The sequence below is a fragment of the Triticum urartu genome, chromosome 6A, assembly GCF_056163025.1.
Source record: "Triticum urartu cultivar PI428250 chromosome 6A, HENAU_Tu73, whole genome shotgun sequence".
In the NCBI taxonomy this organism is placed as follows: domain Eukaryota; kingdom Viridiplantae; phylum Streptophyta; class Magnoliopsida; order Poales; family Poaceae; genus Triticum; species Triticum urartu.
Window position 1 is genome coordinate 225,727,386 of NC_141878.1, and position 26,831 is coordinate 225,754,216.

At 40.1% G+C, this 26,831-nt stretch overlaps 1 protein-coding gene across 11 annotated transcripts; it reads right to left on the reverse strand.

Moving 5' to 3' along the window:
- Positions 1–22,204: 22,204 nt before the first annotated feature.
- LOC125512414 (uncharacterized) lies at positions 22,205–26,559 on the reverse strand. 11 transcript variants are annotated; one of them, XR_007285382.2, is made up of 4 exons: positions 25,621–25,889; positions 25,468–25,537; positions 25,092–25,148; positions 22,205–24,178 (listed from the first exon to the last, which is right to left on the reverse strand). XR_007285382.2 is itself a non-coding variant. In XM_048677509.2 (3 exons), the coding sequence occupies exons 1-3, from the start codon at positions 26,037–26,039 to the stop codon at positions 24,142–24,144; spliced, it is 513 nt and encodes a 170-aa protein (XP_048533466.2). In that variant the 5' UTR covers positions 26,040–26,202; the 3' UTR covers positions 22,871–24,141. The 11 variants fall into 11 exon arrangements, 1 of the variants encoding a protein (XP_048533466.2); XR_007285381.2 differs by having other exon boundaries at positions 24,164–24,178; positions 25,428–25,537; XR_007285379.2 differs by lacking the exon at positions 22,205–24,178 and adding an exon at positions 24,631–24,949.
- Positions 26,560–26,831: the final 272 nt, after the last annotated feature.

Below are 26,831 nucleotides of genomic sequence, written 5' to 3' on the forward strand. Positions count from 1 at the left end.
TGGAAATATTCAGATTGCTACAGACTGTTCTGTTTTTGACAGATTCTGTTTTGCGCGTGTTGTTTGCTTATTTTGATGCATCTATGGTTAGTACCGGGCGGTATGAACCATAGAAAAGTTGGAATACATTAGATATTACACCAATATAAATAAATAATGACTTCACAATAGTAAAAAAAAGTGGTGATTTATTTTTTCTTATACTAACGGAGCTTATGAGATTTTCTGTTGAAGTTTTGTGTTGTGAAGTTTTCAAGTTTTGGGTAAGGATTTGAAGGACTATGGAATAAGGAGTGGCAAGAGCCTAAGCTTGGGGATGCCCAAGACACCCCAAGGTAATATTCAAGGAGGCCAAAGATCCTAAGCTTGGGGATGCCCCAGGAAGGTATCCCCTATTTCGTCCTCGTCTATCGGTAACTTTACTTGAGGCTATATTTTTATTCACCACATGATATGTGTTTTGCTTGGAGCGTCTTGTATGATTTGAGTATTTGATTTTTAATTCCCGCAATCATCCTTGGTGTACAAACCTTTTGGTAGTGACACATATGAATCATGATTTACTAGAATGCTCTATGTGCTTCACTTATATCTTTTGAGCTAGGCAAATTTGCTCTAGTGCTTCACTTATATATTTTTAGAGCATGGCAGTGATTTTATCTTATAGAAATTGATGAACTCTCGTAATTCACTTATATAATTTTGAGAGTCTCTAAACAGCATGGTAATTGATGACCCACAAGTATAGGGGATCTATCGTAGTCCTTTCGATAAGTAAAAGTGTCGAACCCAACGAGGAGCAGAAGGAAATGATAAGCAGTTTTCAGCAAGGTATTCTCTGCAAGCACTGAAATTATAGGTGACAGATAGTTTTGTGATAAGATAATTTGTAACGAGCAACAAGTAACAAAAGTAAATAAAGTGTAGCAAGGTGGCCCAATCCTTTTTATAGCAAAGGACAAGCCTAGACAAATTCTTATATAGAGAAAAGCGCTCCCGAGGACACATGGGAATTATTGCCAAGCTAGTTTTCATCACGTTCATATGATTCGTGTTCGGTGCTTTGATAATTTGGTATGTGGGTGGACCGGTGCTTGGGTACTGCCCTTACTTGGACAAGCATCCCACTTATGATTAACCTCTATTGCAAGCATCTGCAAGTACAACAAAAGTATTAAGGTAAACCTAACCATAGCATGAAACATATGGATCCAAATCAGCCCCTTATGAAGTAACGCATAAACTAGGGTTTAAGCTTCTGTCACTCTAGCAACCCATCATCTACTTATTACTTCCCAATGCCTTCCTCTAGGCCCAAATAATGATGAAGTTTCATATAGTCGACGTTCACATAACACCACTAGAGGAGAGACAACATACATCTCATCAAAATATCAAACGAATACCAAATTCACATGACTACTAATAGCAAGACTTCTCCCATGTCCTCAGGAACAAACGTAACTACTCACAAAGCATATTCATGTTCATAATCAGAGGAGTATTAATATGCATATAGGATCTGAACATATGATCTTCCACCAAATAAACCAACTAGCATTAACTACAAGGAGTAATCAACACTACTAGCAACCTACAGGTACCAATCCCGGACTTAGAGACAAGAATTGGATACAAGAGATGAACTAGGGTTTGAGAGGAGATGGTGCTGGTGAAGATGTTGATGGAGATTGGCCCCCTCCCGATGAGAGGATCATTGGTGATGACGATGGCAATGATTTCCCCCTCCCAGAGGGAAGTTTCCCCGGCAGAACAGCTCCGTCGGAGCCCTAGATTGATTCCACCAAAGTTCCGCCTCGTGGAGGCGGAGTCTCGTCCCGAAAGCTGGCTTATGATTTTTTCCACATCGAAAGACTCCATGTAGCGGAAGATGGGCATTGGAGGGCCACCAGGGGGCCCACGAGGCAGGGGGCGCGCCCAGGGGGGTAGGGCGCACCCCCACCCTCGTGGGCAGGGTGTGGCCCCCCTCCGGAACTTCTTGCGCTCAGTATTTTTTATATATTCTGAAAATGACTTCCGTGAAGTTTCGATACTTTTGGAGCTGTGCAGAATAGGTCTCTAATATTTGCTCCTTTTCCAGCCCAGAATCCCAGCTGTCGGCATTCTCCCTCTTTATGTAAACCTTGTAAAATAAGAGAGAATAGGCATAAGTGTTGTGACATAATGTGTAATAACAGCCCATAATGCAATAAATATCGATATAAAAGCATGATGCAAAATAGATGTATCAACTCCCCCAAGCTTAGAACTCGCTTGTCCTCAAGCGAAAGCCGAAATCGAAAAATATGTCCACATGTTTAAAGATAGAGGTGTCGATAAAAATAAAATATGGACATGAGGGCATCATGATCATTCTTAGAACAACAACTTATATAATTCTTGTCATATGATCTCTTATGCTAGAGTAACAATTCAATCACAATTTCAAGTATGAATCATAAACTTCATTGAAAACTAACAAACTATAATCTCAGTCATTGGAGCAATTGCAATTTATCATAACATAGGAAAGAGTCAATATAAGAGCTTTTCAGCAAGTCCACATACTCAACTATCATATAGTATTTCACAATTGCTAACACTCACGCAATACTTATGGGTATGGAGTTTTAATCGGACACAGAGAAAGAGAGGGGCTTATAGTTTTGCCTCCAAACGTTTTACCTCAAGGGTAATGTCAACAATAATAGTTCATGAAAACTCACATCCAATTAGCCATATATACCAGGATCTTTCCAACATGTTGTGCTTGCCGAAAGATAAAATGTAAAAAAGGAAGTGTGAGGAACACCAAGACTCTTATGTAAGGTAGGAGATAAAAGTAAAAGATAGGCCCTTCGCAGGGGGAAGCAGAGGTTGTCATGCGCTTTTATGGTTAAGTGCACAAAATCTTAATGCAAAAGAACGTCACTTTATATTGCCACTTGTGATATGGACCTTTATTATGCAGTCCGTCGCTTTTATTTCTTCCATATCACACGATCGTATAAAGCTTATTTTCTCCCATACTAATAAGTCATACATATTTAGAGAGCATTTTTTATTGCTTGCACCATAGGTAGGTATGGTGGACTCTCATGGCAAAACTGGTTTAAGGGTGTTTGGAAGCACAAGTAGTATCTCTACTTGGTGCAAAGAATTTGGCTAGCATGAGGGGGAAAGGCAAGCTCAATCATGTTGGATGATCCATGACAATATAATTTATCTCAGATGTAAGAAAACATAACCCATTACGTTGTCTTCCTTGTCCAACGTCAACTCTTTAGCATGTCATATTTTAATGAGTGCTCACAATCATAAAAGATGTCCAAGATAGTATATTTATATGTGAAGACCTCTCTTTCTTTATTACTTCCTATTAATTGCAACAATTACCAAAACTATGTTTGTCAACTCTCAACCACTTTTATTCATCATACTTTTTATATGTGAGCTCATTACTCTCCATAAGATCCATATGATCTCTTTTATTTCCTTTTTATTCTTTCTTTTTTATTTTATTCCCTCAAGATCATAGCAAGATAATCAAGCCCTGGACTCAACACTAATCTTTATTATATATAGCTCAAGGACTCGATTACATAGAAGGATCATAAAGCAAAACTCACAACTGGATCATACTAAAACTTTATTCTACTAGATCAAGATATTACCAAAAGGATCGAACTAAGAAAAATGGTAAGATAGAAGTGATGGTGATATGATACCGGGGCACTCCCCCAAGCTTGGCAGTTGCCAAGGGGAGTGCCCATACCCATCTGATTATATCTCTTTTGCCAGTGAAGGAGTTGATGGTTTTGTTGATGGCGTAGGCTTGTCGTCCCTCTTCCAAGGCATTGGCTCACGATCATAGAAGGATGATCAAGTCTCCTGAAACCTCAAATCTGTAGCCAAACTCATCCTATTGAATCTATATTCATACTCACAGTTTTGATTTTGCAGGTCATAGATCTGGGCTTGGAGGTGCTCGATTTTCTCATGAAGCATGAAGATGGCCTCCCCAATGTCCTTGACATCCAGCTTGTGGTTGTTGGTGAACTCCATGATCATAATGTGATTGGAATCGAGTCCACGCTCCACCATCTCCTGACACTTGAAAACTTGTTGCTCCAATGCCTCGAGCCTTGCCTCCGTGCTTCCGGTCTTCCTTGGTCCCTCAACATCGTGGATGTGCAACAACCCCTCACGCATCTCAATGGTTTGAGGGTGTTGCAGCACTTCCGCGAGGTAGGGGTTGATGACCTTCTCGAAGAACTGGTCCTTGGGGGCACTTGAAGACGACATGACGACCTGGATCTGTCAGAAAAATAGCTCGAAACAAAGACAGAGGATATTTGCATGATACGGGAGTTAAAACCTTCGGGAGATTATATAATGAATTTTTACCGACCAAAATACGTAACGTGCAAGAAAACGGAGTCCGGAGAGCACACAAGGTGCCCACGTGGTAGGGGGCGCGCCCAGGGGGGTAGGGCGCGCCCTCCACCCTCGTGGAGCCCTCGTGTCCTTCCCGGGCTGCTTCTTGTTTTTCTATGTTTCTAAATATTCCAAAACGGAAGAAAATTGCCATTAGAACTGTTTTGGAGTCGGTTTACTTACCGTACCACATGCCTATTCCTTTTCGGAGTCTAAAACGTTCCAGAAAGTGTCCCTTATGTATTCCTCTGGGGTTACGGTTTCAATAACATTGGTTTCAACATTTATAGGATTACCTGAGATATAATGTTTAATTCTTTGACCGTTCACCACCTTCGGATTTGTGCCTTCGAAGTTGTCGATTTTTATGGCACCGGAATGATAGACCTCCTCGATAACGTAAGGACCTTCCCATTTAGAGAGAAGTTTTCCTGCAAAAAATCTTAAACGAGAGTTGTATAGCAATACATAATCACCTACATTAAACTCACGCTTTTGTATTCTTTTGTCATGCCATCTTTTAACTTTTTCTTTAAATAATTTGGCATTCTCATAGGCTTGGGTTCTCCATTCATCAAGTAAGCTAATGTCAAATAACCTCTTCTCACTGGCAAGTTTGAAATCATAATTGAGCTCTTTAATAGCCCAATAATCCTTATGTTCTAGTTCGAGAGGTAAGTGACATGCTTTTCCATAAACCATTTTATACGGAGACATACTCATAGGATTTTTATATGCAGTTCTATAGGCCCATAATGCATCATCAAGTTTCTTGGGCCAATTCTTTCTAGATCTATTAACAGTCTTTTGCAAAATTAATTTGAGTTCTCTATTGCTCAATTCTACTTGACCACTAGACTGTGGGTGATAAGGAGATGCAATTCTATGATTAACATCATATTTAGCAAGCATTTTACGGAAAGCACCATGAATAAAATGTGAACCACCATCAGTCATTAAATATCTAGGGACTCCAAACCTTGGAAAAATAACTTCTTTAAGCATCTTAATAGAGGTGTTATGATCAGCACTACTAGTTGGAATAGCTTCTACCCACTTAGTAACGTAATCAACAGCAACTAAAATATGTGTATATCCATTAGAGGCAGGAAAAGGTCCCATATAATCAAAGCCCCAAACATCAAATGGTTCAATAACAAGTGAATAATTCATAGGCATTTCTTGACGTCTACTAATATTACCAATTCTTTGACATTCATCACAAGATACAACAAACTTACGGGCATCCTTGAAGAGAGTAGGCCAATAAAAACCGGATTGCAATACCTTATGTGCAGTTCTATCTCCAGCGTGGTGTCCTCCATAAGCTTCGGAGTGACACTTGCGTAGGATCTGTTCCTGTTCATGCTCAGGTACACAACGTCTAATAACACCATCTACTCCTTCTTTATAAAGATGTGGGTCATCCCAAAAGTAATGTCTCAAATCATAGAAAAACTTTTTCTTTTGCTAGTATGTGAAACTAGGTGGTATAAATTTAGCAACAATATAATTAGCATAATCAGCATACCATGGAGCAGTATGAGAACCATTTATGACATTTCATTTTTCATCAGGAAAGCTATCATCAATAGGTAGTGGGTCATCAAGAACATTCTCTAGCCTAGACAAGTTGTCTGCAACGGGGTTCTCAGCTCCTTTTCTATCAATAATATGCAAATCGAATTCTTGTCGCAAGAGAACCCATCTAATAAGTCTAGGTTTAGCATCTTTCTTTTCCATAAGATATTTAATAGCAGCATGATCCGTGTGAATAGTTACTTTAGAATCAACAATATAAGTTCTAAACTTATCACAAGCGAATACAACTGCCAAAAATTCTTTTTCAGTAGTAGCATAATTTCTCTGAGCATTGTCTAGAGTTTTCCTAGCATATTGAATAACATTTAATTTCTTATCAACTCTTTGCCCTAGAACAGCACCTACAACATAATCACTAGCATCACACATAATTTCAAAGGGTAAATTCCAATCAGGTGGCTGAACAATAGGTGCAGAGATCAATGCTTTCTTAAGTATTTCAAATGCTTCTACGCAATCATCATGAAAAACAAATGGTATATCTTTTTGTAATAAATTAGTTAGAGGCCGAGAAATTTTTGAGAAGTCCTTAATGAACCTCCTATAAAAACCGGCATGACCAAGGAAACTTCTTATACCTTTGATATCCTTGGGACACGGCATCTTTTCAATAGCATCAACTTTAGCTTTATCAACTTCAATACCTCTTTCAGAAACTTCCCCAAGACAATACCTTCATTAACCATAAAGTGGCACTTCTCCCAATTCAAGACAAGGTTAGTTTCTTCACATCTCTGCAAAAACTCGATCAAGGTTGCTTAAGCAATCATCAAAAGAGGATCCATAGACGGAGAAATCGTCCATGAAAACCTCACAAATCTTTTCACAAAAGTCAGAGAATATAGCCATCATGCATCTTTGGAAGGTAGCAGGTGCATTACATAAACCAAAAGGCATACGTCTATAAGCAAAAGAACCGAACGGGCAAGTAAAACTGATCTTAGATTGATCATCAGATGACACGGGTATTTGAGATAAACCAGAATAGCCATCTAGAAAGCAAATATGTATATGTTTGGATAGTCTTTCTAGCATTTGATCAATAAAAGGTAAGGGGTAATGATCCTTTTTAGTAGCCTTATTTAATTTGCGGAAATCAATTACCATCCTATAACCTGTAATAATTCTTTACGGGATCAATTCATCTTTATCATTAGGAACGATAGTAATACGTCCCTTTTTAGGGACACAATGGACAGGACTTACCCATTGACTATCAGCAACAGAATAAATTATACCTGCCTCAAGGAGCTTTAGTATTTCCTTTCTTACCACTTAGGATTCAGCCGTCGTTGGTGATCACAAACTGGTTTGGCATCTTTCTCCAAATTTATTTTGTGTTGAAATAGTGTGGGACTAATGCCCTTAAGACCATCGAGAGTATATCCAATAGCAGCACGGTGCTTCTTCAGAGTTTTCAATAATCTCTCTTCTTCATGCTTTGAAAGGTTAGCATTAATAATAATAGGACATATCTTTTTCTCATCAAGATAAGCATATTTAAGAGTATCAGGTAACGGTTTGAGCTCAAACACGGGATCACCCTTGGGTGGAGGAGGATCCCCTAGGATTTCGACAGGCAAATTGTGTTTCAGGACGGGTTCCTGTTTAAAGAATACTTCATCCATTTCCCTTCTTTCATTCATAAACATATCATTTTAATGGTCTAGCAAATACTGTTCTAAAGGATCACTAGGAGGCACGGCAATAGAAGCAAGACCAATAATTTCATCTTTACTAGGCGATTCCTCTTCATGGTGTTGTCTACGAAATTTAGAGAAATTAAATTCATGAGACATATGACCTAAACCAATAGTAACAATATCCTTTTCGCAATCTATCTTAGCATTAACTGTGTTCAAGAAGGGTCTACCAAATATAATGTGACAAAAGCTATCTTGTGGGGAACCAAGAACAAGAAAATCAGCAGGATATTTAGTTTTACCACACAAGACTTCAACATCTCTAACAATTCCAATGGGTGATATGGTATCTCTATTGGCAAGCTTAATGGTAACATCAATATCTTCTATCTCAGCAGGTGCAATATCATGCATAATTTATTTGTATAAGTCATGAGGTATAGCACTAGCACTGGCACCCATATCACATAAGCCATGATAACAATGATCTCCTATTTTAACAAAAATAACAGGCATTCTTACCACGGGTCTATGTTTATCTTTAGCACAAGGTTTAGCAATTCTAGCAGTCTCATCACAGAAATGAATAACATGCCCATCAATATTATCAGACAAGAGATCTTTAACAATAGCAATATTAGGTTCAACTTTAATTTTCTCAGGAGGTTTATAGGTTCTAATATTGCTTTTACGAACCACAGGTGAAGCTTTAGCATGATCTGTTATCCTAACAGGAAAAGGTGGTTTCTCAACATAAGCAGTATGAACAATAGGATCATTATAAGTGGCAGTATTTTCTTCAACTTTAATAGGTGCAACTACTTTTACTTCTACGGGAGGATGATATTTAAACCACTTCTCCCTAGGGAGATCAACATGAGTAGAAAAAGATTCACAGAAAGAAGCTACTATTTCAGAGTTAAGTCCATATTTAGTGCTAAATTTACGGAAAACATCGGTATCCATAAAAGATTTAACACAATCAAACTTAGGTGTCATACCTGACTTCTTACCTTCGTCGAGGTCCCAATCTTCAGAGTTGCGTTTAATTCTTTCCAATAAATCCCATTTGAATTCAATAGTCTTCATCATAAAAGAGCCAGCACAAGAAGTATCGAGCATGGTGCGATTGTTATCAGAAAGCCGAGCATATAAATTTTGAATAATTATTTATCTTGGAAGCTCATGATTGGGCATGAATATAACATGGATTTAAGCCTCCCCCAAGCTTGAGTGATGCTTTCTCCTTCGCGAGGCCAAAATATATATATATATAATTGCGATCACGATGAACAAGATGCATAGGATAAAACTTCTGATGAAATTCCAATTTCAATCATTTGTAGTTCCATGATCCCATATCATCACATAGCCTATACCATGTCAATGCATCTCCCTTCAAAGATAAAGGGAAGACCTTCTTATTAATAACATCATCGGGCACACCTGCAAGCTTAAATAATCCACAAACTTCACCCACATATATTAGGTGCTCATCAGGATGCATTGTTCCGTCTCCTGCAAAAGGATTAGCTAGCAGTTTTTCTATCATACCCGAAGGAATCTCAAAGTAAACATTTTCATTTTCAGTAGGTTCAATAGGTTGAGGAGCAACTCTTTGCTCTACTGGTCCGGGTGAAGATACCCCAAACAAGCCCCTCAGAGGATTACTTTCCATAGTAACAAGTGACAGTAAATTTCAGCACACTATATATATTTTTCCTTACCAAATTCCACCTACCAAAGGCGCTTCACTCCCTGGCAACGGCGCCAGAAAAGAGTCTTGATGACCCACAAGTACAGGGGGTCTATCGTAGTCCTTTTGATAAGTAAGAGTGCCGAACCCAACGAGGAGCAGAAGGAAATGATAAGCGGTTTTCAACAAGGTATTCTCTGCAAGCACTGAGATTATAGGTGACAGTTAGTTTTGTGATAAGATAATTTGTAACGAGCAACAAGTAACAAAAGTAAATAAAGTGCAGCAAGGTATCCCAATCCTTTTTGTAGCAAAGTACAAGCCTAGACAAATTCTTATATAGAGAAAAGCGCTCCCGAGGACACATGGGAATTATCGTCAAGCTAGTTTTCATCATGTTCATATGATTCGTGTTCGGTACTTTGATAATTTGGTATGTGGGTGGACCGGTGCTTGGGTACTGCCCTTACTTGGACAAGCATCCCACTTATGATTAACCTCTATTGCAAGCATCCGCAACTACAACAAAAGTATTAAGGTAAACCTAACCATAGCATGAAACATATAGATCCAAATCAGCCCCTTACAAAGCAACGCATAAACTAGGGTTTAAGCTTCTGTCACTCTAGCAACCCATCATCTACTTATTACTTCCCAATGCCTTCCTCTAGGCCCAAATAATGGTGAAGTGTCATGTAGGCGACGTTCACATAACACCACTAGAGGAGAGACAACATACATCTCATCAAAATATCAAACGGATACCAAATTCACATGACTACTAATAGCAAGACTTCTCCCATGTCCTCAGGAACAAACGTAACTACTCACAAAGCATATTCATGTTCGTAATCAGAGGAGTATTAATATGCATATAGGATTTGAACATATGATCTCCCACCAAATAAACCAACTAGCATCAACTACAAGGAGTAATCAACAGTACTAGCAACCTACAAGTACCAATCCCGGACTTAGAGACAAGAATTGGATACAAGAGATGAACTAGGGTTTGAGAGGAGATGGTGCTGGTGAAGATGTTGATGGAGATTGACCCCCTCCGATGAGAGGATCGTTGGTGATGACGATGGCGATGATTTCCCCCTCCCGGAGGGAAGTTTCCTCGACAGAACAGCTTCGCCGGAGCCCTAGATTGATTCCGCCAAGGTTTCGCCTCGTGGCGGCGGAATCTCATCCCGAAAGCTGGCTTATGATTTTTTCCTCATCGAAAGACTCCATATAACAGAAGATGGGCATCGGAGGGCCACCAGGGGGCCCACAAGGCAGGGGGCGCGCCTAGGGGGGTAGGGCGCGGCCCCCACCCTCGTGGGCAGGGTGTGGCCCCCCTCCAGAACTTCTTGCGCTCAGTATTTTTTATATATTCTGAAAATGACTTCCGTGAAGTTTCAAGACTTTTGGAGCTGTGCAGAATAGGTCTCTAATATTTGCTCCTTTTCCAGCCCAGAATCCCAGCTGTCGGCATTCTCCCTCTTTATGTAAACCTTGTAAAATAAGAGAGAATAGGCATAAGTATTGTGACATAATGTGTAATAACAGCCCATAATGCAATAAATATGGATATAAAAGCATGATGCAAAATGGACGTATCAGTAATTTGCTTTGGTTATAAAATTAGTCCTAATATGATAGGCATCCAAGAGGGATACAAAAAAAACTTTCATATAAAGTGCATTGAATACTATGAGAAGTTTGATTCCTTATGATTGTTTTGAGATATGAAGATGGTGATATTAGAGTCATGCTAGTAAGTAGTTGTGAATTTGAGAAATACTTGTGTTAAGGTTTGTGAGTCCCGTAGCATGCACGTATGGTGAACTGTTATGTGATGAAGTCGGAGATTGATTTATTTATTGATTGTTTTTCTTATGAGTGGCGGTCGGGGACAAGTGATGGTCTTTTCCAACCAATCTATCCCCCTAGGAGCATGCGCGTAGTACTTTTGTTTCGATGACTGGTAGATTTTTGCAATAAGTATGTGAGTTCTTTATGACTAATGTTGAGTCCATGGATTATACGCACTCTCACCTTTCTGCCATTGCTGGCCTCTCTACTACCGTGCAACTTTCGCCGGTACCATAAACCCACCACGTATCCTTCCTCAAAACAGCCACCATACCTACCTATTATGGCATTTCCACAGTCATTCCGAGATATATTGCCATGCAACTTTCCACCGTTCTGTTTATTATGACACGCTCCATCATTGTCATATTGCTTTGCATGATCATGTAGTTGACATCATATTTGTGGCAAAGCCACCGTTCATCATTTTTTATACATGTCACTCTTGATTAATTACAAATCCCAGTACACCGCCGGAGGCATTCATATAGAGTCATATTTTGTTCTAAGTATCGAGTTGTAATTTTTGAGTTGTAAGTAAATAAAAGTGGGATGATCTTCATTATTAGAGCATTGTCCCATGTGTGGAAAGGATGATGGAGACTATGGTTCCCCCACAAGTCGGGATGTGACTCCGGACGAAAAATAAAAAATAAAAGAGGCCAAAAATGAGAGAAGGCCCAACAAAAAAAGAGAGAGAAAAGAGAGAAGGGACAATGTTACTATCCTTTTACCATACTTGTGCTTCAAAGTAGCACCATGATCTTCATGATAGCGAGTCTCCTATCATATCACTTTCATATACTAGTGGGAATTTTCATTATAGAACTTGGCTTGTATATTCCAATGATGGGCTTCCTCAAATTGCCTTAGGTCTTCGTGAGCAAGCAAGTTGGATGCACACCCACTTAGTTTTCTTTTTGAGCTTTCATAAACTTATAGCTCTAGTGCATCCGTTGCATGGCATTCCCTACTCACTCACATTGATAATAATTGGTGGGCATCTCCATAGCCCGTTGATATGCCTAGTTGATGTGAGACTATCTCCTTCTTTTTGTCTTCTCCACAACCACCGTCTATTCCACCTATAGTGCTATCTCCATGGCTCACGCTCATGTATTGCGTGAAATTTGAAAACGTTTGAGAATGTCAAAAGTATGAAACAATTGCTTGGCTTGTCATCGGGGTTGTGCATGATTTGAATATTTTGTGTGATGAAGATGGAGCATAGCCAGACTATATGATTTTGTAGGGATAAGCTTTCTTTGGCCATGTTATTTTGAGAAGACATAATTATTTTGTTAGTATGCTTGAAGTATTATTGTTTTTATGTCAATATTAAACTTTTGTTTTGAATATTACGGATCTGAACATTCATGCCACAATAAAGAGAGTTACATGGATAAATATGTTAGGTAGCATTCCACATCAAAAATTCTGTTTTTATCATTTACCTACTCGAGGACGAGCAGGAATTATGCTTGGGGATGCTTCATACGTCTCCAACGTATCCATAATTTTTTATTGTTCCATGCTATTATATTATCTATTTTGGATGTTTTATATGCATTAATATGCTATTTTATATGATTTTTGGGACTAACCTATTAACCTAGAGCCCAGTGCTAGTTTCTGTTTTTTCCTTATTTTAGAGTTTCGCAGAAAAGGAATACCAAACGGAGTCCAAACGGAATAAAACTGTCGCGATGATTTTTTTTGGACCAGAAGAGCCACGAGGCGGCCACAAGGGTGGAGGGCGCGCCCAGGGGGTGGGGCGTGCCCCCCAACCTTGTGGGCCCCTCGGTGACCTTCTCACCTAGATCTTCCTCCTATATATACTCATATACCCCAAAAACTTCCACGGGAGCCACAAAACCGCTTTTCCACTGCCGCAACCTTCTGTACCCGTGAGATCCCATCTAGGGGCCTTTTCCGGCATCCTGCCAGAGGGGGATTCGATCATGGAGGGCTTCTACATCAACACCATTGCCTCTCCAATGAAGCATGAGTAGTTTACTACAGACCTATGGGTCCATAGCAAGTAGCTAGATGGCTTCTTCTCTCTCTCTCTTTGATTCTCAATACAAAGTTCTCCTTGAGGTTCTTGGAGATCTATTCGATTTAATATTCTTTGGCGGTGTGTTTGCCGAGATCCCATGTATTGTGGATTTATATTCAGCTTATCTATGAATATTATTTGAATCTTCTCTGAATTCTTATATGCATGATTTTATATCTTTGCAAGTCTGTTCGAACTATCGATTTGGTTTGGCCAACTAGACTGGTTTTTCTTGCAACGGGAGAAGTGCTTAGCTTTGGGTTCAATCTTGCGATGTCCTTTCCCAGTGACATTTGGGGCAGCAAGGCACGTATTGTAATGTTGCCATCGAGGATAACAAAATGGGGTTTTCATCATATTGCTTGAGTTAATTCCACTACATCATGTCAACTTACTTAATGCGTTACTATGTTCTTATGAACTTAATACTCTAGATGCAGGCATGAGTCGGTCGATGTGTGGAGTAATAGTAGTAGATGCAGAATCGTTTTGGTCTACTTGACATGGACGTGATGCCTATATTCATGATCATTGCCTTAGATATCGTCATAACTTTGCGCTTTTCTATAAATTTCTCGGCAGTAATTTGTTCACCCAACGTAATAATTTCTATCTTGAGAGAAGCCTCTAGTGAAAACTATGGCCCCTGGGACTATTTTCCATCATATAAGTTTCCGATCTATAATTTTAATTTCCTATTTACTTTCTTTGTAATTTTTTACTTTCCGTTTCATAAACCCAAAAATACCAAAAACATTACTTTGCCGTTTATCCATCTCTATCAGATCTCACTTTGCAAATAACCGTGAAGGGATTGACAACCCCTTTATCGCGTTGGGTGCAAGTTGGTGTTTGTTTGTGCATGTATTTGGTGGCTTGCGCGTTGTCTCCTACTGGATTGATACCTTGGTTATCAAAACTGAAGGAAATACTTACTCTACTTTGCTGCATCACCCTTTCCTATTCAAGGAAAAAACCAATGCAAGCTCAAGAGGTAGCAATGACTGTTATCGGGGAGCTTTTTATTCAGGGGTATCGGGGACCTTTTTTTGTTGTTGTTGCAGGAAAGGGGTATCGGGGATCTAGCTGGTATCTTTTATTCCAGAGGCCGAACAAGTATCAGCTAGGCCTAGGTTTTGGTTTTTAACAGGCGTAGCCCACGACATACCGAGATAGTGGTTTCAACTTATTTTTTGAGGTCCATCATGTACGTACCGGCCTATGGGCCTCCCAGCGTAGGTTTTACTTTTTCTTAAAGATCGGTAACCCAATGTATTTTTTTAATAAAACGCAGATCTCTGCTCTATTTATCTATATATAATAATGTTATATCCAATTTATGTTTTCCCTTCTAACCACATTATATATATTTATATTATGGACTGGACTAACTTCCAAACATTCTGTATTTAGCATTAGATTCGAACGATTCCCCTCGATCCGCTTTTCCCGTTCGATCCTCAATCCTCTTTTGGATAACAAAAAAATGCGAGTTTAGAAAAAAGAGCCTACATGTGATTCGAACCTGGGTCAAGTGGAAAAGCGACTAGATACTTAGCCGAATTACCAGTACACCATGCCCACATTGCTCTTCAGTGCATGGAAAACAATCCTTTTAAACTGTTTTTTTACTGTTGTCCTAGTACATAGAAAGGTATCTTCCTTGGGTTTTTTTTCAGTGCATCGATGAAGATATGGCCTTAAGGAGTGTGCCCACGTGTTTGTGTGTCGTACTTTTTTGCTTCAAGTTTGAATGAGTTATCATGATGTTTTGTACGTAAGTTTTTTTCTGGAAAGTTTTGTATGTAAGTTAACAGGTCCATATTGTGTAAAATACCATGCTATTTACACAAAAGTTACTAACTGTATGCTCCAATAACTTTTTTTCTCTTGGGTCCAAGTTTCTACGGGGTTGTACATAAGTTATCATGTCTTCAGTGCATAAAATACCATGATATTTACACAAAATTTACTGAGTTTGTTTCAATGACTTTTTTCCAGGGTAAAAAGTTACCACGGTGTTCATTATATAAGTTATCAGGTCTGCGATGCGTAAATTACCATGAAATTAGACAAAACTTACCACAGGATGTTTTGGCATTTTTTTTCTCCCCCGGTCAAAGATTCCATGATGTTTGTACGCAAGTTATCAGTGTTGCGGTGCGTAGAATCACCATAAAATTTACACACAAGTTATTGGGATATGTCAACAACTTACCCCCCTCCCCCCTACGCAATCATAATTTCACAAAAGTTGCCGGGGTATATTTCAACAACTTTCTCGCTCCCACCCCTAGGTAAGAGTTGGTACAGTGTTTATTTTGTAAATTATCATGTATGTGATGCGTAAATTACTGTGCTATTTACACAGAAATTAATGCAAGTATTTTTGACAACTTTTCCCCTAGGTCAAAAGTTTTTCATGATATTTGTACATGAGTTATAAGATATGCGGTGCATAAATCACCATGAAGTATACGTACAAGTTATCGGGGTATGTCACAACATTTTTTCCCCGGGTTAAAGTTACTGTGTCAGGGGTACGTAAGTTATCAGGTATGTAGTGTGTAAATTACCATGCTAATTATACATAAGTTATCATTGTATGTTTCAACAAACTCCCCTAGTTGCCCCGTCAAAGTTACCAGACCCGGCCGGGGGTACATAAATTATCAAGTATGCACGTGTAAATTACCATGTTAATCACACAGAAATTATTGGGGGGAGTGTTATATTTCATCAGCTTTTTTCTCATCAAAAAAGGTTATTGTGGTGTTGGCACGCAAGTTATCAGGTATGTGGTGCCTAAATTACCATGTTATTCGCATAAAAGTTACCGGGGGTATATTTTATCAAAAAAATATCTCTGGGTTAAAGTTACCGGGGTGATTGCACGTAAGTTATCAGATCTGCGGTGCATAAATTATCATGCTATTCACACAAAAGTTATTTGGGCTATATTTTATCAACTTTTTTTCTCTAGGTCAAAAGTTACCGTGATGTTTGCACATAATTTATCAGGTGTATGGTGCTTAAATTAACAAGATATTCACACGTAAGTTATTGGGTGGTATGTTTCAACTATTTCTTTTGTCCCGAGCAAATGTTAACATGATGTTTGTACGTAAAAGCTATCATCTCTGCGGTGCGTAAAATCCCATCCTTTCGAGATGATTGGCAACCTCCCCTTCGCTAATGTCTCCTACCTCTTGGACGTCATATCATGTAGAAGCGTCTCACATAACCAACATCGTCATCATCATCATTTGAGTGTTGGCAAAGATGCCTACTTACATGATGAAGTGGAACCATAACTATGCACTAGAGAAAAACTCATGAAAAACCTGACAAATGTAAGCTTGAGTGGTTAGTAATGCTAGTAAAAACTAGGGTCAAAATGTTTAGCTTTCTTGTATTGAACACAACATGGAGCGTGCTAATGTGGTTAGTGCATTAGGCTGTTTCACAACCTCTCCTGAGGTGACAGGTTCGAGTCCCTCATGCCCTATTTTTTCTTGCCCAGCCAGATACATTTTGGTCACATTATTTCTGGATTTATTTCCGGATTTCCGGCAATGCGCTTTCAGTGGAAGGAGACGTTCCCGTCGACGACGAAGCGCCTACGGTGACTTTGTAAATCTCAAGATGATATGCCGGCTCAGTCTTTCGAAGGTGCTCATAGGGGTAGGGTGTGCGTGTGTGCGTTCATAGGGTGAGTGTATGCACGTGTATATGAGCGCTTTGTGTCTGTACTGATGCTCAAAAAAATCGAAAGTGGGCAGGTCATTGGTTCAGCGTGATTTCCGCACGAGGAAGTGGGAATGTGTGGATCTTCCCTAAAACGCTCGATCTGATCGAACAACATGCATTACGTTCGAACTTCTATTCGCCAGATCCGTCAGATGCGGATCGAATGCTGGCTGGGTCGTTCGGATCTAACACTAAAATCCGAACGTTCAGAAATTAGAAATTTCGTTATATTATTACTATTATCGTATATTTAATAAAGACTTATATATACATTATAAAAACATCACATGTCTTACTAACTTATAAAAGTGAATGTTTAACAAAAGTTGGCAAGGAAAATCTTGGTGATTGCGTACAAAAGCTTGCAAAAATTTTAAGGACCAAAGTAATAATAACGCATTCATTTTTATTTTGAGCAATAAATCGCTAATTTGTTAATTTTATATATAAAAATGTGTCGCTCTGGTTTATTTTTTGATATTAATTGCTCCTTCTAATCTAACATTATATATAGAACAAGCCCAGCTAGTCCGTGTATTACAAAAAAGTGCAAATGGGCTGGGATTTCTTATGAAATATTAAATGGGCCGCATTGATGCGAAATTATTTGTTCACGCAGCCCAGCAAATGGACTGTAAATTCTAGAAAACATGGGTTAAATATATGCCACATTTTTGCAGGCTAACATGTGGGCCAATAGTCGAAGCCTACGTAAGGCATTGTCAACTTAGTCAACAAATGATTCTGACATCCACAACCATTCGATTTATATCCAACGGCCGTCATGCACTTTCAATCTCTTGTATTCTTCCTCCAGCATCACCGGGACCGCCTACTCCAGCCTTAGAAGCGCTAACCCACCGCTAGCCAGGCTATCCCTCCACCCCTCCACACCTCTTGTTATTCTCCACCGACTGCAGCCCCACGCCGCACCAGAACTAGTTATAACCCTTATACTCCTCTCAATCTGCGACTCCACTGCCGCATTTTTCCATCTCCGGGTCGTTCCCGTCCGGGGCCTCGCCGTCGTCCACCACCTCGCCGCGCTCGGCGCGGCATGGTCAACAAATGAGAGTCATCGGAAGAGGACTGTATGTGGAGAGCCTGACAGCTGGGACCCACGAGGTCCATGGTCGCATGCAAGGAAAGTTCCTGCTTATTAAGCTGAAAAAATGTTTCCTCCCCCTGACAGCTAGAACCCACTGGCTGTATCTTCGCATGGAAGGAAGTGTCTCCTTGTTATGCGAAAAAACTATTCCTCTCGATGACAGCTGGGACCCAACAGATTTGATGGCTGACTTGTGGGCCTACTAAGCTGAGGCATACGCAGGGATATGTCAACTTAATCTACAAATGATTCTAGCAGCTGAACCGTTGGATGTTAATCCAACAGCGTGCTGCTTCTTCAACCTCTGTTCTTGCTCCTGTCTCCCGTGGGCGGCAGTGCCGTCGCGCACCCGGACCAGTTAAGTTTCTCACTCCTCTCCATCTACGACTCCACTACTGCATCTTCCCCATCTCTGGTTCGTTCTAGTCTGGGGCCTCGCCGTCATCCACCGGCCTTATTGCGCTCGGCATGGTGTGGTCAATGTGGTCAACAAACGAGAGTCATCGGAAGATGACGGTACTTGAGAGGCTGATAGTGGGGACGCGCCACACCCATGGATGCATGCATGCAACTGCATCCTTTTTACCCTGAAAAATAAGGTTTTCTCCCTCCTAACAGTTGGGACCCACCAGATACATCTTCGCACGCAAGGAAATGCGTCCTAATTACCGGCAAAAAAATGATTTCCCCCTAACTGTTGGGACCCAACAGCTATATCTTCGCATGCATGGAAGTGCGTCCTTATCATCCCTGATAGTTGGGACCCACCCGTTGTCTGTCTTGCCGCGAACGTGTACGTACATACTGATCGATCGGTCGCTCTACAATGATGAACCGTGGCCTAGTAAGTAGCGACACATGTCATAGTAGAGCCCCCCACGTAGCAGCTCAGGCTATCCCGTCTAAACTGTGTACACGTACATACAGCCACACACCAAAAAATACGGCCACGTACGTACATACGAGCAGGGTCATGAAACGCGTACTCACGCATACGGACGGCCAGGGCTCGTGTACATGGAGAGGCAACGGACGGCAGCGACATTGTCCTGTTCATCTTCAGCTAACCGGCTGGGTCGAAACAGTGGAAATAACGCCGTGTTCACCGGGGGCCAAGTGACTGGGTCGAAACGCGTCCTGTTCATCGGGAGGCAACAGACTGGGTCAGAGTGGGTCGTGTTCAATGGGAGACAAACTGGCTTGGACGGACCAGCCGGAACGGGGTCTAGCGTACTGCAAAAGGACGAAAACGGCCTTGTGTTCGACCCCATACGGTCGAAACGGGGTCCTGTTCATCAAGAAGGGTCTGGCCTACCGCAAAATGGAGGAAACGGACTTGTGTTCGAGCTCCTACGGTGGAAATGGGGTGCTGTTGATCGGGAGGGGTGTGGCATACCGCAAAACGGGGGAAACAAACTTGTGTTGGAGCGCCTACATTCAAAATGGGGGTCATGTTCATCAAGAGGGGTGTGGCGTACTGATACATCTCCAGCGTATCTATTAATTTTGATTGTTCCATGCTATTATATTATCATTCTTCGATGTTTTGCAATCATTTTATAGTCATTTTATATCATTTTTTGGTACTAACCTATTGACATAGTGCCCAGTGCCAGTTGCTATTTTATGCATGTTTTTTACATCGCAGGAAATCAATACCTAACGGAGTCCAAACACAGCGAAAGTTTTTGTGGATTTTTTTGGGACCAGAAGACATCCGGTGGGCCAAAGAAGTACCAAAGAGGGAGCCCGAGGTGAGCACAACACACCAGGGCGCTCCTGAAGGCCCAGGCGTGCCCTGGTGGGTTGTGCCCACCTCGGTGGCCTCCCGCACTACCTCTTTGCTCTATAAATACCCCAATAATCCAGAAACCCTAGGGGAGTCGACGAAAATCAATTCCAGCCGCCACAAGTTCCAGAAACACCAGACCCAATCTAGACACAATCACGAAGGGGTTCATCATGTCCATTGATGCCTCTCCGATGATGCGCGGGTAGTCTTTTGTAGACCTTCGTGTCCGTAGTTAGTAGTTAGAGGGTTTTCCTCTCTCTCGTTTGATTCTCAATATAATGGTTTCTTGGAGATCCATATCATGTAATTCTTTTTGCGGTGTGTTTGTTGGGATCAGATCTATGTTTTTATCCATGAAAGTTATTTGAGTCTTTCAATCTCTTATATGCATGATTGCTTATAGCCTTGTATTTCTTCTCCGATATTTGGGTTTTTTTGGCCAACTTGATCTATTTATCTTGCAATGGGAAGAGTTGTTTTGTGATGGGTTCGATCTTACGGTGTTTGATCCCAGTGACAAAAGGGGAACCGACACGTGTGTATCGTTGCTATTAAGGATAACAAGATGGGTGTATTTCTACATAAATAGATCTTGTCTACATCATGTCATTGTTCTTATTGCATTATCTCGTTTCTCCATGAACTTAATACACTAGATGCATGCTGGATAGCGGTTGATGTGTGGAGTAATAGTAGTAGATGCAGGCAAGAGTTGGTCTACAAATCTTGGACGTGATGCTTATATAATGATCATTGCCTAGTTATCGTCATGATTATTTGAAGTTCTATCAATTGCCCAACAGTAATTCATTTACCCACCGTTTGCTATTTTTCTCGAGAGAAGCCACTAGTGAAATCTACGGCCCCCGAGTCTCTTCTTTATTATATTTGCCTTCACGATCTATTTTTATTTGCTTTTATTTTCAGATCTATTAATCCAAAAAAATATCTCGCTGAATTTTATTTGCATTTATCAATCTACTACAATTTTTATCCCGTCTACTTGCCAATTTCTGGCGCCGTTACCCGAAAGGGATTGACAACCCCTTTAATACATCAGGTTGCGAGTATTTGTTATTTGTGTGCAGGTGCTGTTCACGTAGTGTTGCATGGTTCTCTTACTGGTTTGATAATCTTGGTCTCATCACTGAGGGAAATACCTACCGTTGTTGTGTTGCATCATCCCTTTCTCTTTGGGGAAATACCGACGTAGTTCAAGCCAACATCAAAAGGAATTTCTGTCGATGTTGTCAGGGAGACATCACCAACATCTACCAGGTTCCTAATCACAAATCTCATCTCCTCGCAATTTTCATTATTTGCCATTTGCCTCTCGTTTTCCTCTCCCTCACTTCACAAAAAATTGTCGTTTTATTCGCCCTTTTTTTCGTTCGTCGTTTTCTTGCCGGATCTGTTTTTTTTTCGTGCGTTCTTGATTGCGTAGTCATGATGCCTCAACGAAAATATTATGATGTTCTGTACCCCAATATTTTGCTTGAAACTGAGAAAAGTACTAAGTAATATATGACTACACAATTTGAGCACAATAAATATTTTATCGAAGAACTTAAGGAGCACTCCATTGTGCTAGATGCTATAACAAAACAACTTGATGATATTAGTAGAGAAGTTTGCAATCTCCAATCTAACTATGCTTTTGCTGAAAGTTTGCTAGCAAAATAACCGATGCTCAAGCTACCCTAGTAAATCAAATGCCCGCTAAACCAATCTCGTTAGAAGATAAAAGTGATAAAGATCTTAAAGTGATTGGTGTTTCTTCTATTGATTCTTTATTTAGTAAAATTAAGATTGATGATAAAGGGATTGAGGAAGAGTCAACTTTAGCTAGAAGGCGTCTCGATAATTCGGAGGGTGAAAATCTTGTTGAGAAAATTGATAAATGTGGGTTTGAAGAGGTCAAGACTTTAACTAGTGATGTGCCCACTCTTTTGGATTACAAAGACTTTAATTATGATAGTTCCTCTTTGATTGATTGTATTTCTTTGTTGCAATCCATGATAAATTCACCCCATGCTTATGAACAAAATAAAGTTTTTACTAAACATATTGTTGATGCTATGATGAAAGCTTTTGAAGAAAAGTTGAAATTAGAGATTTCAATTCCTAGAAAAATGCATGATTAATGGGAACCTACTATCAAAGTCAAGATTAAAAATTATGAGTGTTTTGCTTTATGTAATTTGGGTGCTAGTGTTTCTACAATTTCTAAATCTTTATGTGATGTGCTTGGTCTTACCTATATTGAAGAGTGTTCTCTAAATTTGCACTTGGCGGATTCTACTACTAAAAAGCCTATGGGAAGAATTAGTGATGTTCTTATTCTTGCAAATAGTAATAATGTGCCCATAGATTTTTTATTGTTCTTGATATTGATAGCAATCCGTGTTGTCCAATTATTCTTGGTAGACCGTTTTTACGTTCTATTGATGCCGTGATTGATATCAAAGAAGGCAATATTAAATTTCAGTTTCCACTAAGGAAGGGTATGGAACACTTCCCTAGAACTAGAATTAAGCCACCATATGAATAAATCATGAGGGCATCATATGGATCTAGAAACAAAGATGACAATACTTAGATTCTTTGCATTATACCTAGCTAGGGGCATAAAACAATAGCGCTTGTTGGAAGGCAACCCAATGAATAAAATTTATTTTTGTCTTTTTCTTTCTGTTCTTGAGTGTTTGCACAATTATGATATTGTTATGCTTTTTTTGTATTTTAATTAGTGTTTGTGCCAAGTAGAGCCTTTAGGATTATGTGGGGTGATAATTGATTTGATCTTGCTGAAAAACAGAAACTTTTGCGCCTAGAAAAATAATTTTCATTTTTAACAGAAATGAGATAAAATACTGATTGTTTTTTAAGAAGATTAATATACAAATTTCTCACGTTGTCCTAAGTTTTTAGAATTTTTGGAATTACAAAAGTATTCGAAATCTCCAGATTGCTACTGATCGTTCTGTTTTTGACAGATTCTATTTTCTTTGCGTTGTGTGCTTGTTTTGATGATTCTATGGTTTTATTTGAAGATTTTTTTTTCATAGAAAAGTTAGAATACAGTAGATATAATGCAAGAATAAAATATGAATGGGTTTGCAACAGTACTTATAGTAGTGATTTGCTTTCTTATACTAACGAATCTCACGAAGGTTGTGTTAAGTTTTGTGTGATTGCAGTTTTCTTGTTTTGGGTGACTTTACGATGGATGAAGGAATAAGGATTAGCAAAAGGATAAACTTGAGGATTCCCATGGCACCCCAAGATAATATTCAAGAAGTAATAGCTTAATGCCCATGCCTTTCCACGGGACAACAAAAAAATGTGCCTCTAATTGTATTTGTTTCACTTCATTCTTTTCCTTCACTTGTCCTATTTTCTCATAATCAAATCTTATAGTTCATACCCTACAAACAAGACAACATGGTTCTACCTTCTCTCCTGTTTATCTTGGTCCACTTATTTCTTTACCTTACTATATGCTTCTCATTTGCCGGTAACACACACTAATGTGTACAGGTGTGTTTCTCTAAACTATTCAGATTTTGGATTCCCAAGCCATTCAAATAAATGCTTCAGATAGATTTTCGCGTCTCTTTCACTGTGCTCACTTGTGACTGAATCGATTGCCATTGTATGGCCAAAGTAAATGTAGCAAAAGCAATCCGACATGGGAAAAATGGATGAAGGCTTACTAAAATCTAATAATGATGTATAGATAATGAATATAGTTGGATCAACTACAAAGTGAAAAATAAACTTAGTGCATATTGGATGCTAGATTTAATAAAGTGAAGTTTTCTGACTTGAACCAATAGGTGCTTCCTTTAATTTTTAAATTCCTTCACGAACTCCTATATCTTACAACTGCTACGTACAACAAACTTAGATATAGAGATATTGATCAAAATATCATTGTAATTGACAACGTGTACACCGCATGTGGCCTATGACTGTGCTGCGATACAATTTGAAATAAAAAAGATAACTTACTGACCCAACAGTGGAAATTAAAATAACTCATTCTGTATGAAAAAATTATGTAGATTGCCGTAATCAGAGCTGGTCGACAATAAACTTTCCTAGCTCTTTATAGTCGTAATTACAACTGATGGACAATAAAAAAAATTGCAGCTGCCACAATAGGAAGAAATTTATTTCTACAACTAATTATTCGCTCCAATATTCAACCGATTCCTTGGATGTCCTGCATTTCACCCTTATTTTCATTCAAAACACTTGTATACATATAGATAAGTTCCAACATCCAACAGTTTTGTTTAATAAAGAAATTGAATTCAGGGATTATTCTGATCATCTCCGAATAGCATCTCACAATTGAATTATGAATGAATTCTGTTGCATGTATCGGAATTCCTTTTAAGTAATTATTTGGAAATCAGAATAGAAAATACATATCATGACTTCTGAATTGAACTGAAGTATTGGAGACAATTAGTTATAGTTGAAAGAAATACTGGATTGGAAAGTGGGAAATTGTCGCATCGTATAATGCGGCCATTGGTTCCATTGGTATAATAAGGTCCAATTACCCCAGCAATTTAGAACTTTCGGTTGACAGTCGCATCATTTGACATACTACGTGGAAGAGATCATATAGATTTTCAGTTAGCATGGCAACTGACGTGAGCCTATTGATTAAATTAAGTAGTTCATTAATGGAAAACACAGATTTAGAAGAGCTGCCAATGCTCATCTTTCAAATGTGCTATTGTATACTTTTCTGAATGGGAGCTTACAAAGTGGCATCCTATAATAAATGTTATTCTCCTGCAAGTATAGTATTCTTAAGGAAGGATTGTATACCCGAAAGACCAGACCTTATACAAGCCTTATTTCATAAAACAACTTCAAAAAGGCTCACTTCTGTGTGATATAGAGATGGACAATTGCATTGCACTGAGCACCTTCTATGTGATATGGAGATTGACAATTTCAAAGATCAAGGAGTTAATTTCTGGAAAGAATAAACAAGATGTACTTCAGTAAGCCTATAGAAGTCCACACAGAAAAGCAGGAATACATAAGTTTACTTCGGTGAGCCGATGCGCGTCTCCTAATGCAGCCGTGGGAAAACAATATGTATATAGTGATTTTACCTCCTAGATATTTTGGTAGCTCCACTCCATAAGTACGAAGTTCGTGATGTTGAAAACCTAAAACAAAAAAGGAAATAATTATCTCCGTTAGAAATATTATATGAAAGGAGAATAGGTTATTTCGGCGACCAATCAAAATCCTTGAAAGTTCAATACATCAGTTTGTAGCAAGTGTGTACATGCAAGGCAGTTTCTCTCTGAGTCGCATGTAAATAGGTCATCATATTACAATAGAGAAACATGGTGTATGCGTGGCAAATAGCACTATCAGAATCATTAGAAGACACTGAACTATCAGAAAAATAAAAAGTCCCTGCAATGACAGCTAGCACGCACGTCAGCTTGCAACCCTTCCCATCCGCACCATCATCTATACCTGTAGCCTCAACTCAACTCATTGAATGAGTTCCCAATTGCATCCATGGCCAAAAGCAAAGCATCAATCACTGTACCATGTAAACACAGGCAACAAACATCATACATCGAGCAAGTAGCATCAAGATCAGATCACGACGAGGAGAGCCCGTACCATGTACCCGGTACTCGTCGGCGTCGACCACATCTAGAACCGGTACACACCACCCTGTCCACGCCGCTGGTGTGGAAGGCGGCAAAAGGACGCACCAGGCACCTCGGCCGCGAGGCCATGGAGCGATAGGAAGGACCCGTTGCCCTGGCGGCGAAGGCGGGGTCGACGATGAAGATGGTCACGGCGTAGTGGATCAGGACGTCGGCGACCGGGCGACGGCGGCGCGCTCGCCGCGCATGTGAGTGGGCAGGTCGCTCCCGATGGGGCAGGCGCTGGTGTGCGCGAGGCCCTGGCTTGAGGAGATTAGGACGATATAGGCACTCGACGCCGCCGCAACACCGAGGCGCCATCGATATGGGGCAAAGAGAGGCGAGACGGCGTGTGGGAGGAAATGAGAGGCTAGGGATTGGAGAACCCATAGTAGCCGGGTTCGATGGTCGTTTGTGCGTTTCCTGACCCGGATCGAGGGTCGGGAACGAGGCGGGCACAACAAGGGTCGATGTCTCGATGAGCGGATCACGACCCAAATCGATGATTGGTGAAACCAAAAAGCAGCTAATTCAAGATCATATGAACATCTATGGCTTACAAGGCATGCAATCGCTTCCGCAGTCGCGCTCAACGGTTCAACTTCGCTGGAGTCAGCCCATCTTCTGTTCAACCATAAAGTTGTCGTTCTCCCGCTAATGATGGGTGCGCCGCCTAGACCTGGGAATGGTTTGGACTCAGACTCCAGTTCTGGATCAGTTTTCCTATTGGACTCTTTTGGTTTGGATAAAACGGGCTGAGTCCCTAATGTAAGTTGGTTTGATTTGGATTTTTCCTATTATTATTGGTTTGGTTTGGTTCGGTCTAGTCACAGACCAAACAATCCCAAACTATTTCACCCCATGGACTGAGAACCAAATCAGCCACTAGCTTTACCTCCTCACGGCTCCGCACGTAATGGCAACGTCTTCTCGTCGTTACTGCTCAGACCGCGGATACGGCGGCGTGGCAGAACCCAAACTACCATCCATGGGCTCGGGTGGTGCACCAGAAATATCAGGGAGGCGGGCTGACGGCTGTGTGTAGACCACGTACCGGCTTAAAGCATCTTCGTATATGATAAATATAACCCCTCAAATATCCACGGACAGTGACCGAACGCTCTTCAAATTAGCACAACTGCATTCGGACATCTCATACTAAATTCTTAATCCACAAAAGTA

Coding starts and splice junctions, on each gene's coding strand:
- LOC125512414 (XM_048677509.2), bottom strand. CDS start 26,039: ATGGGTTCTCCAATCCCTAGCCTCTCATTTCCTCCCACACGCCGTCTC. Junction 25,149..25,620: donor CGACGAGTACCGGGTACATG/GTACGGGCTCTC, acceptor TTTTTGTTTTAG/GTTTTCAACATCACGAACTT. Junction 24,179..25,091: donor GCTACCAAAATATCTAGGAG/GTAAAATCACTA, acceptor GGTGAAATGCAG/GACATCCAAGGAATCGGTTG.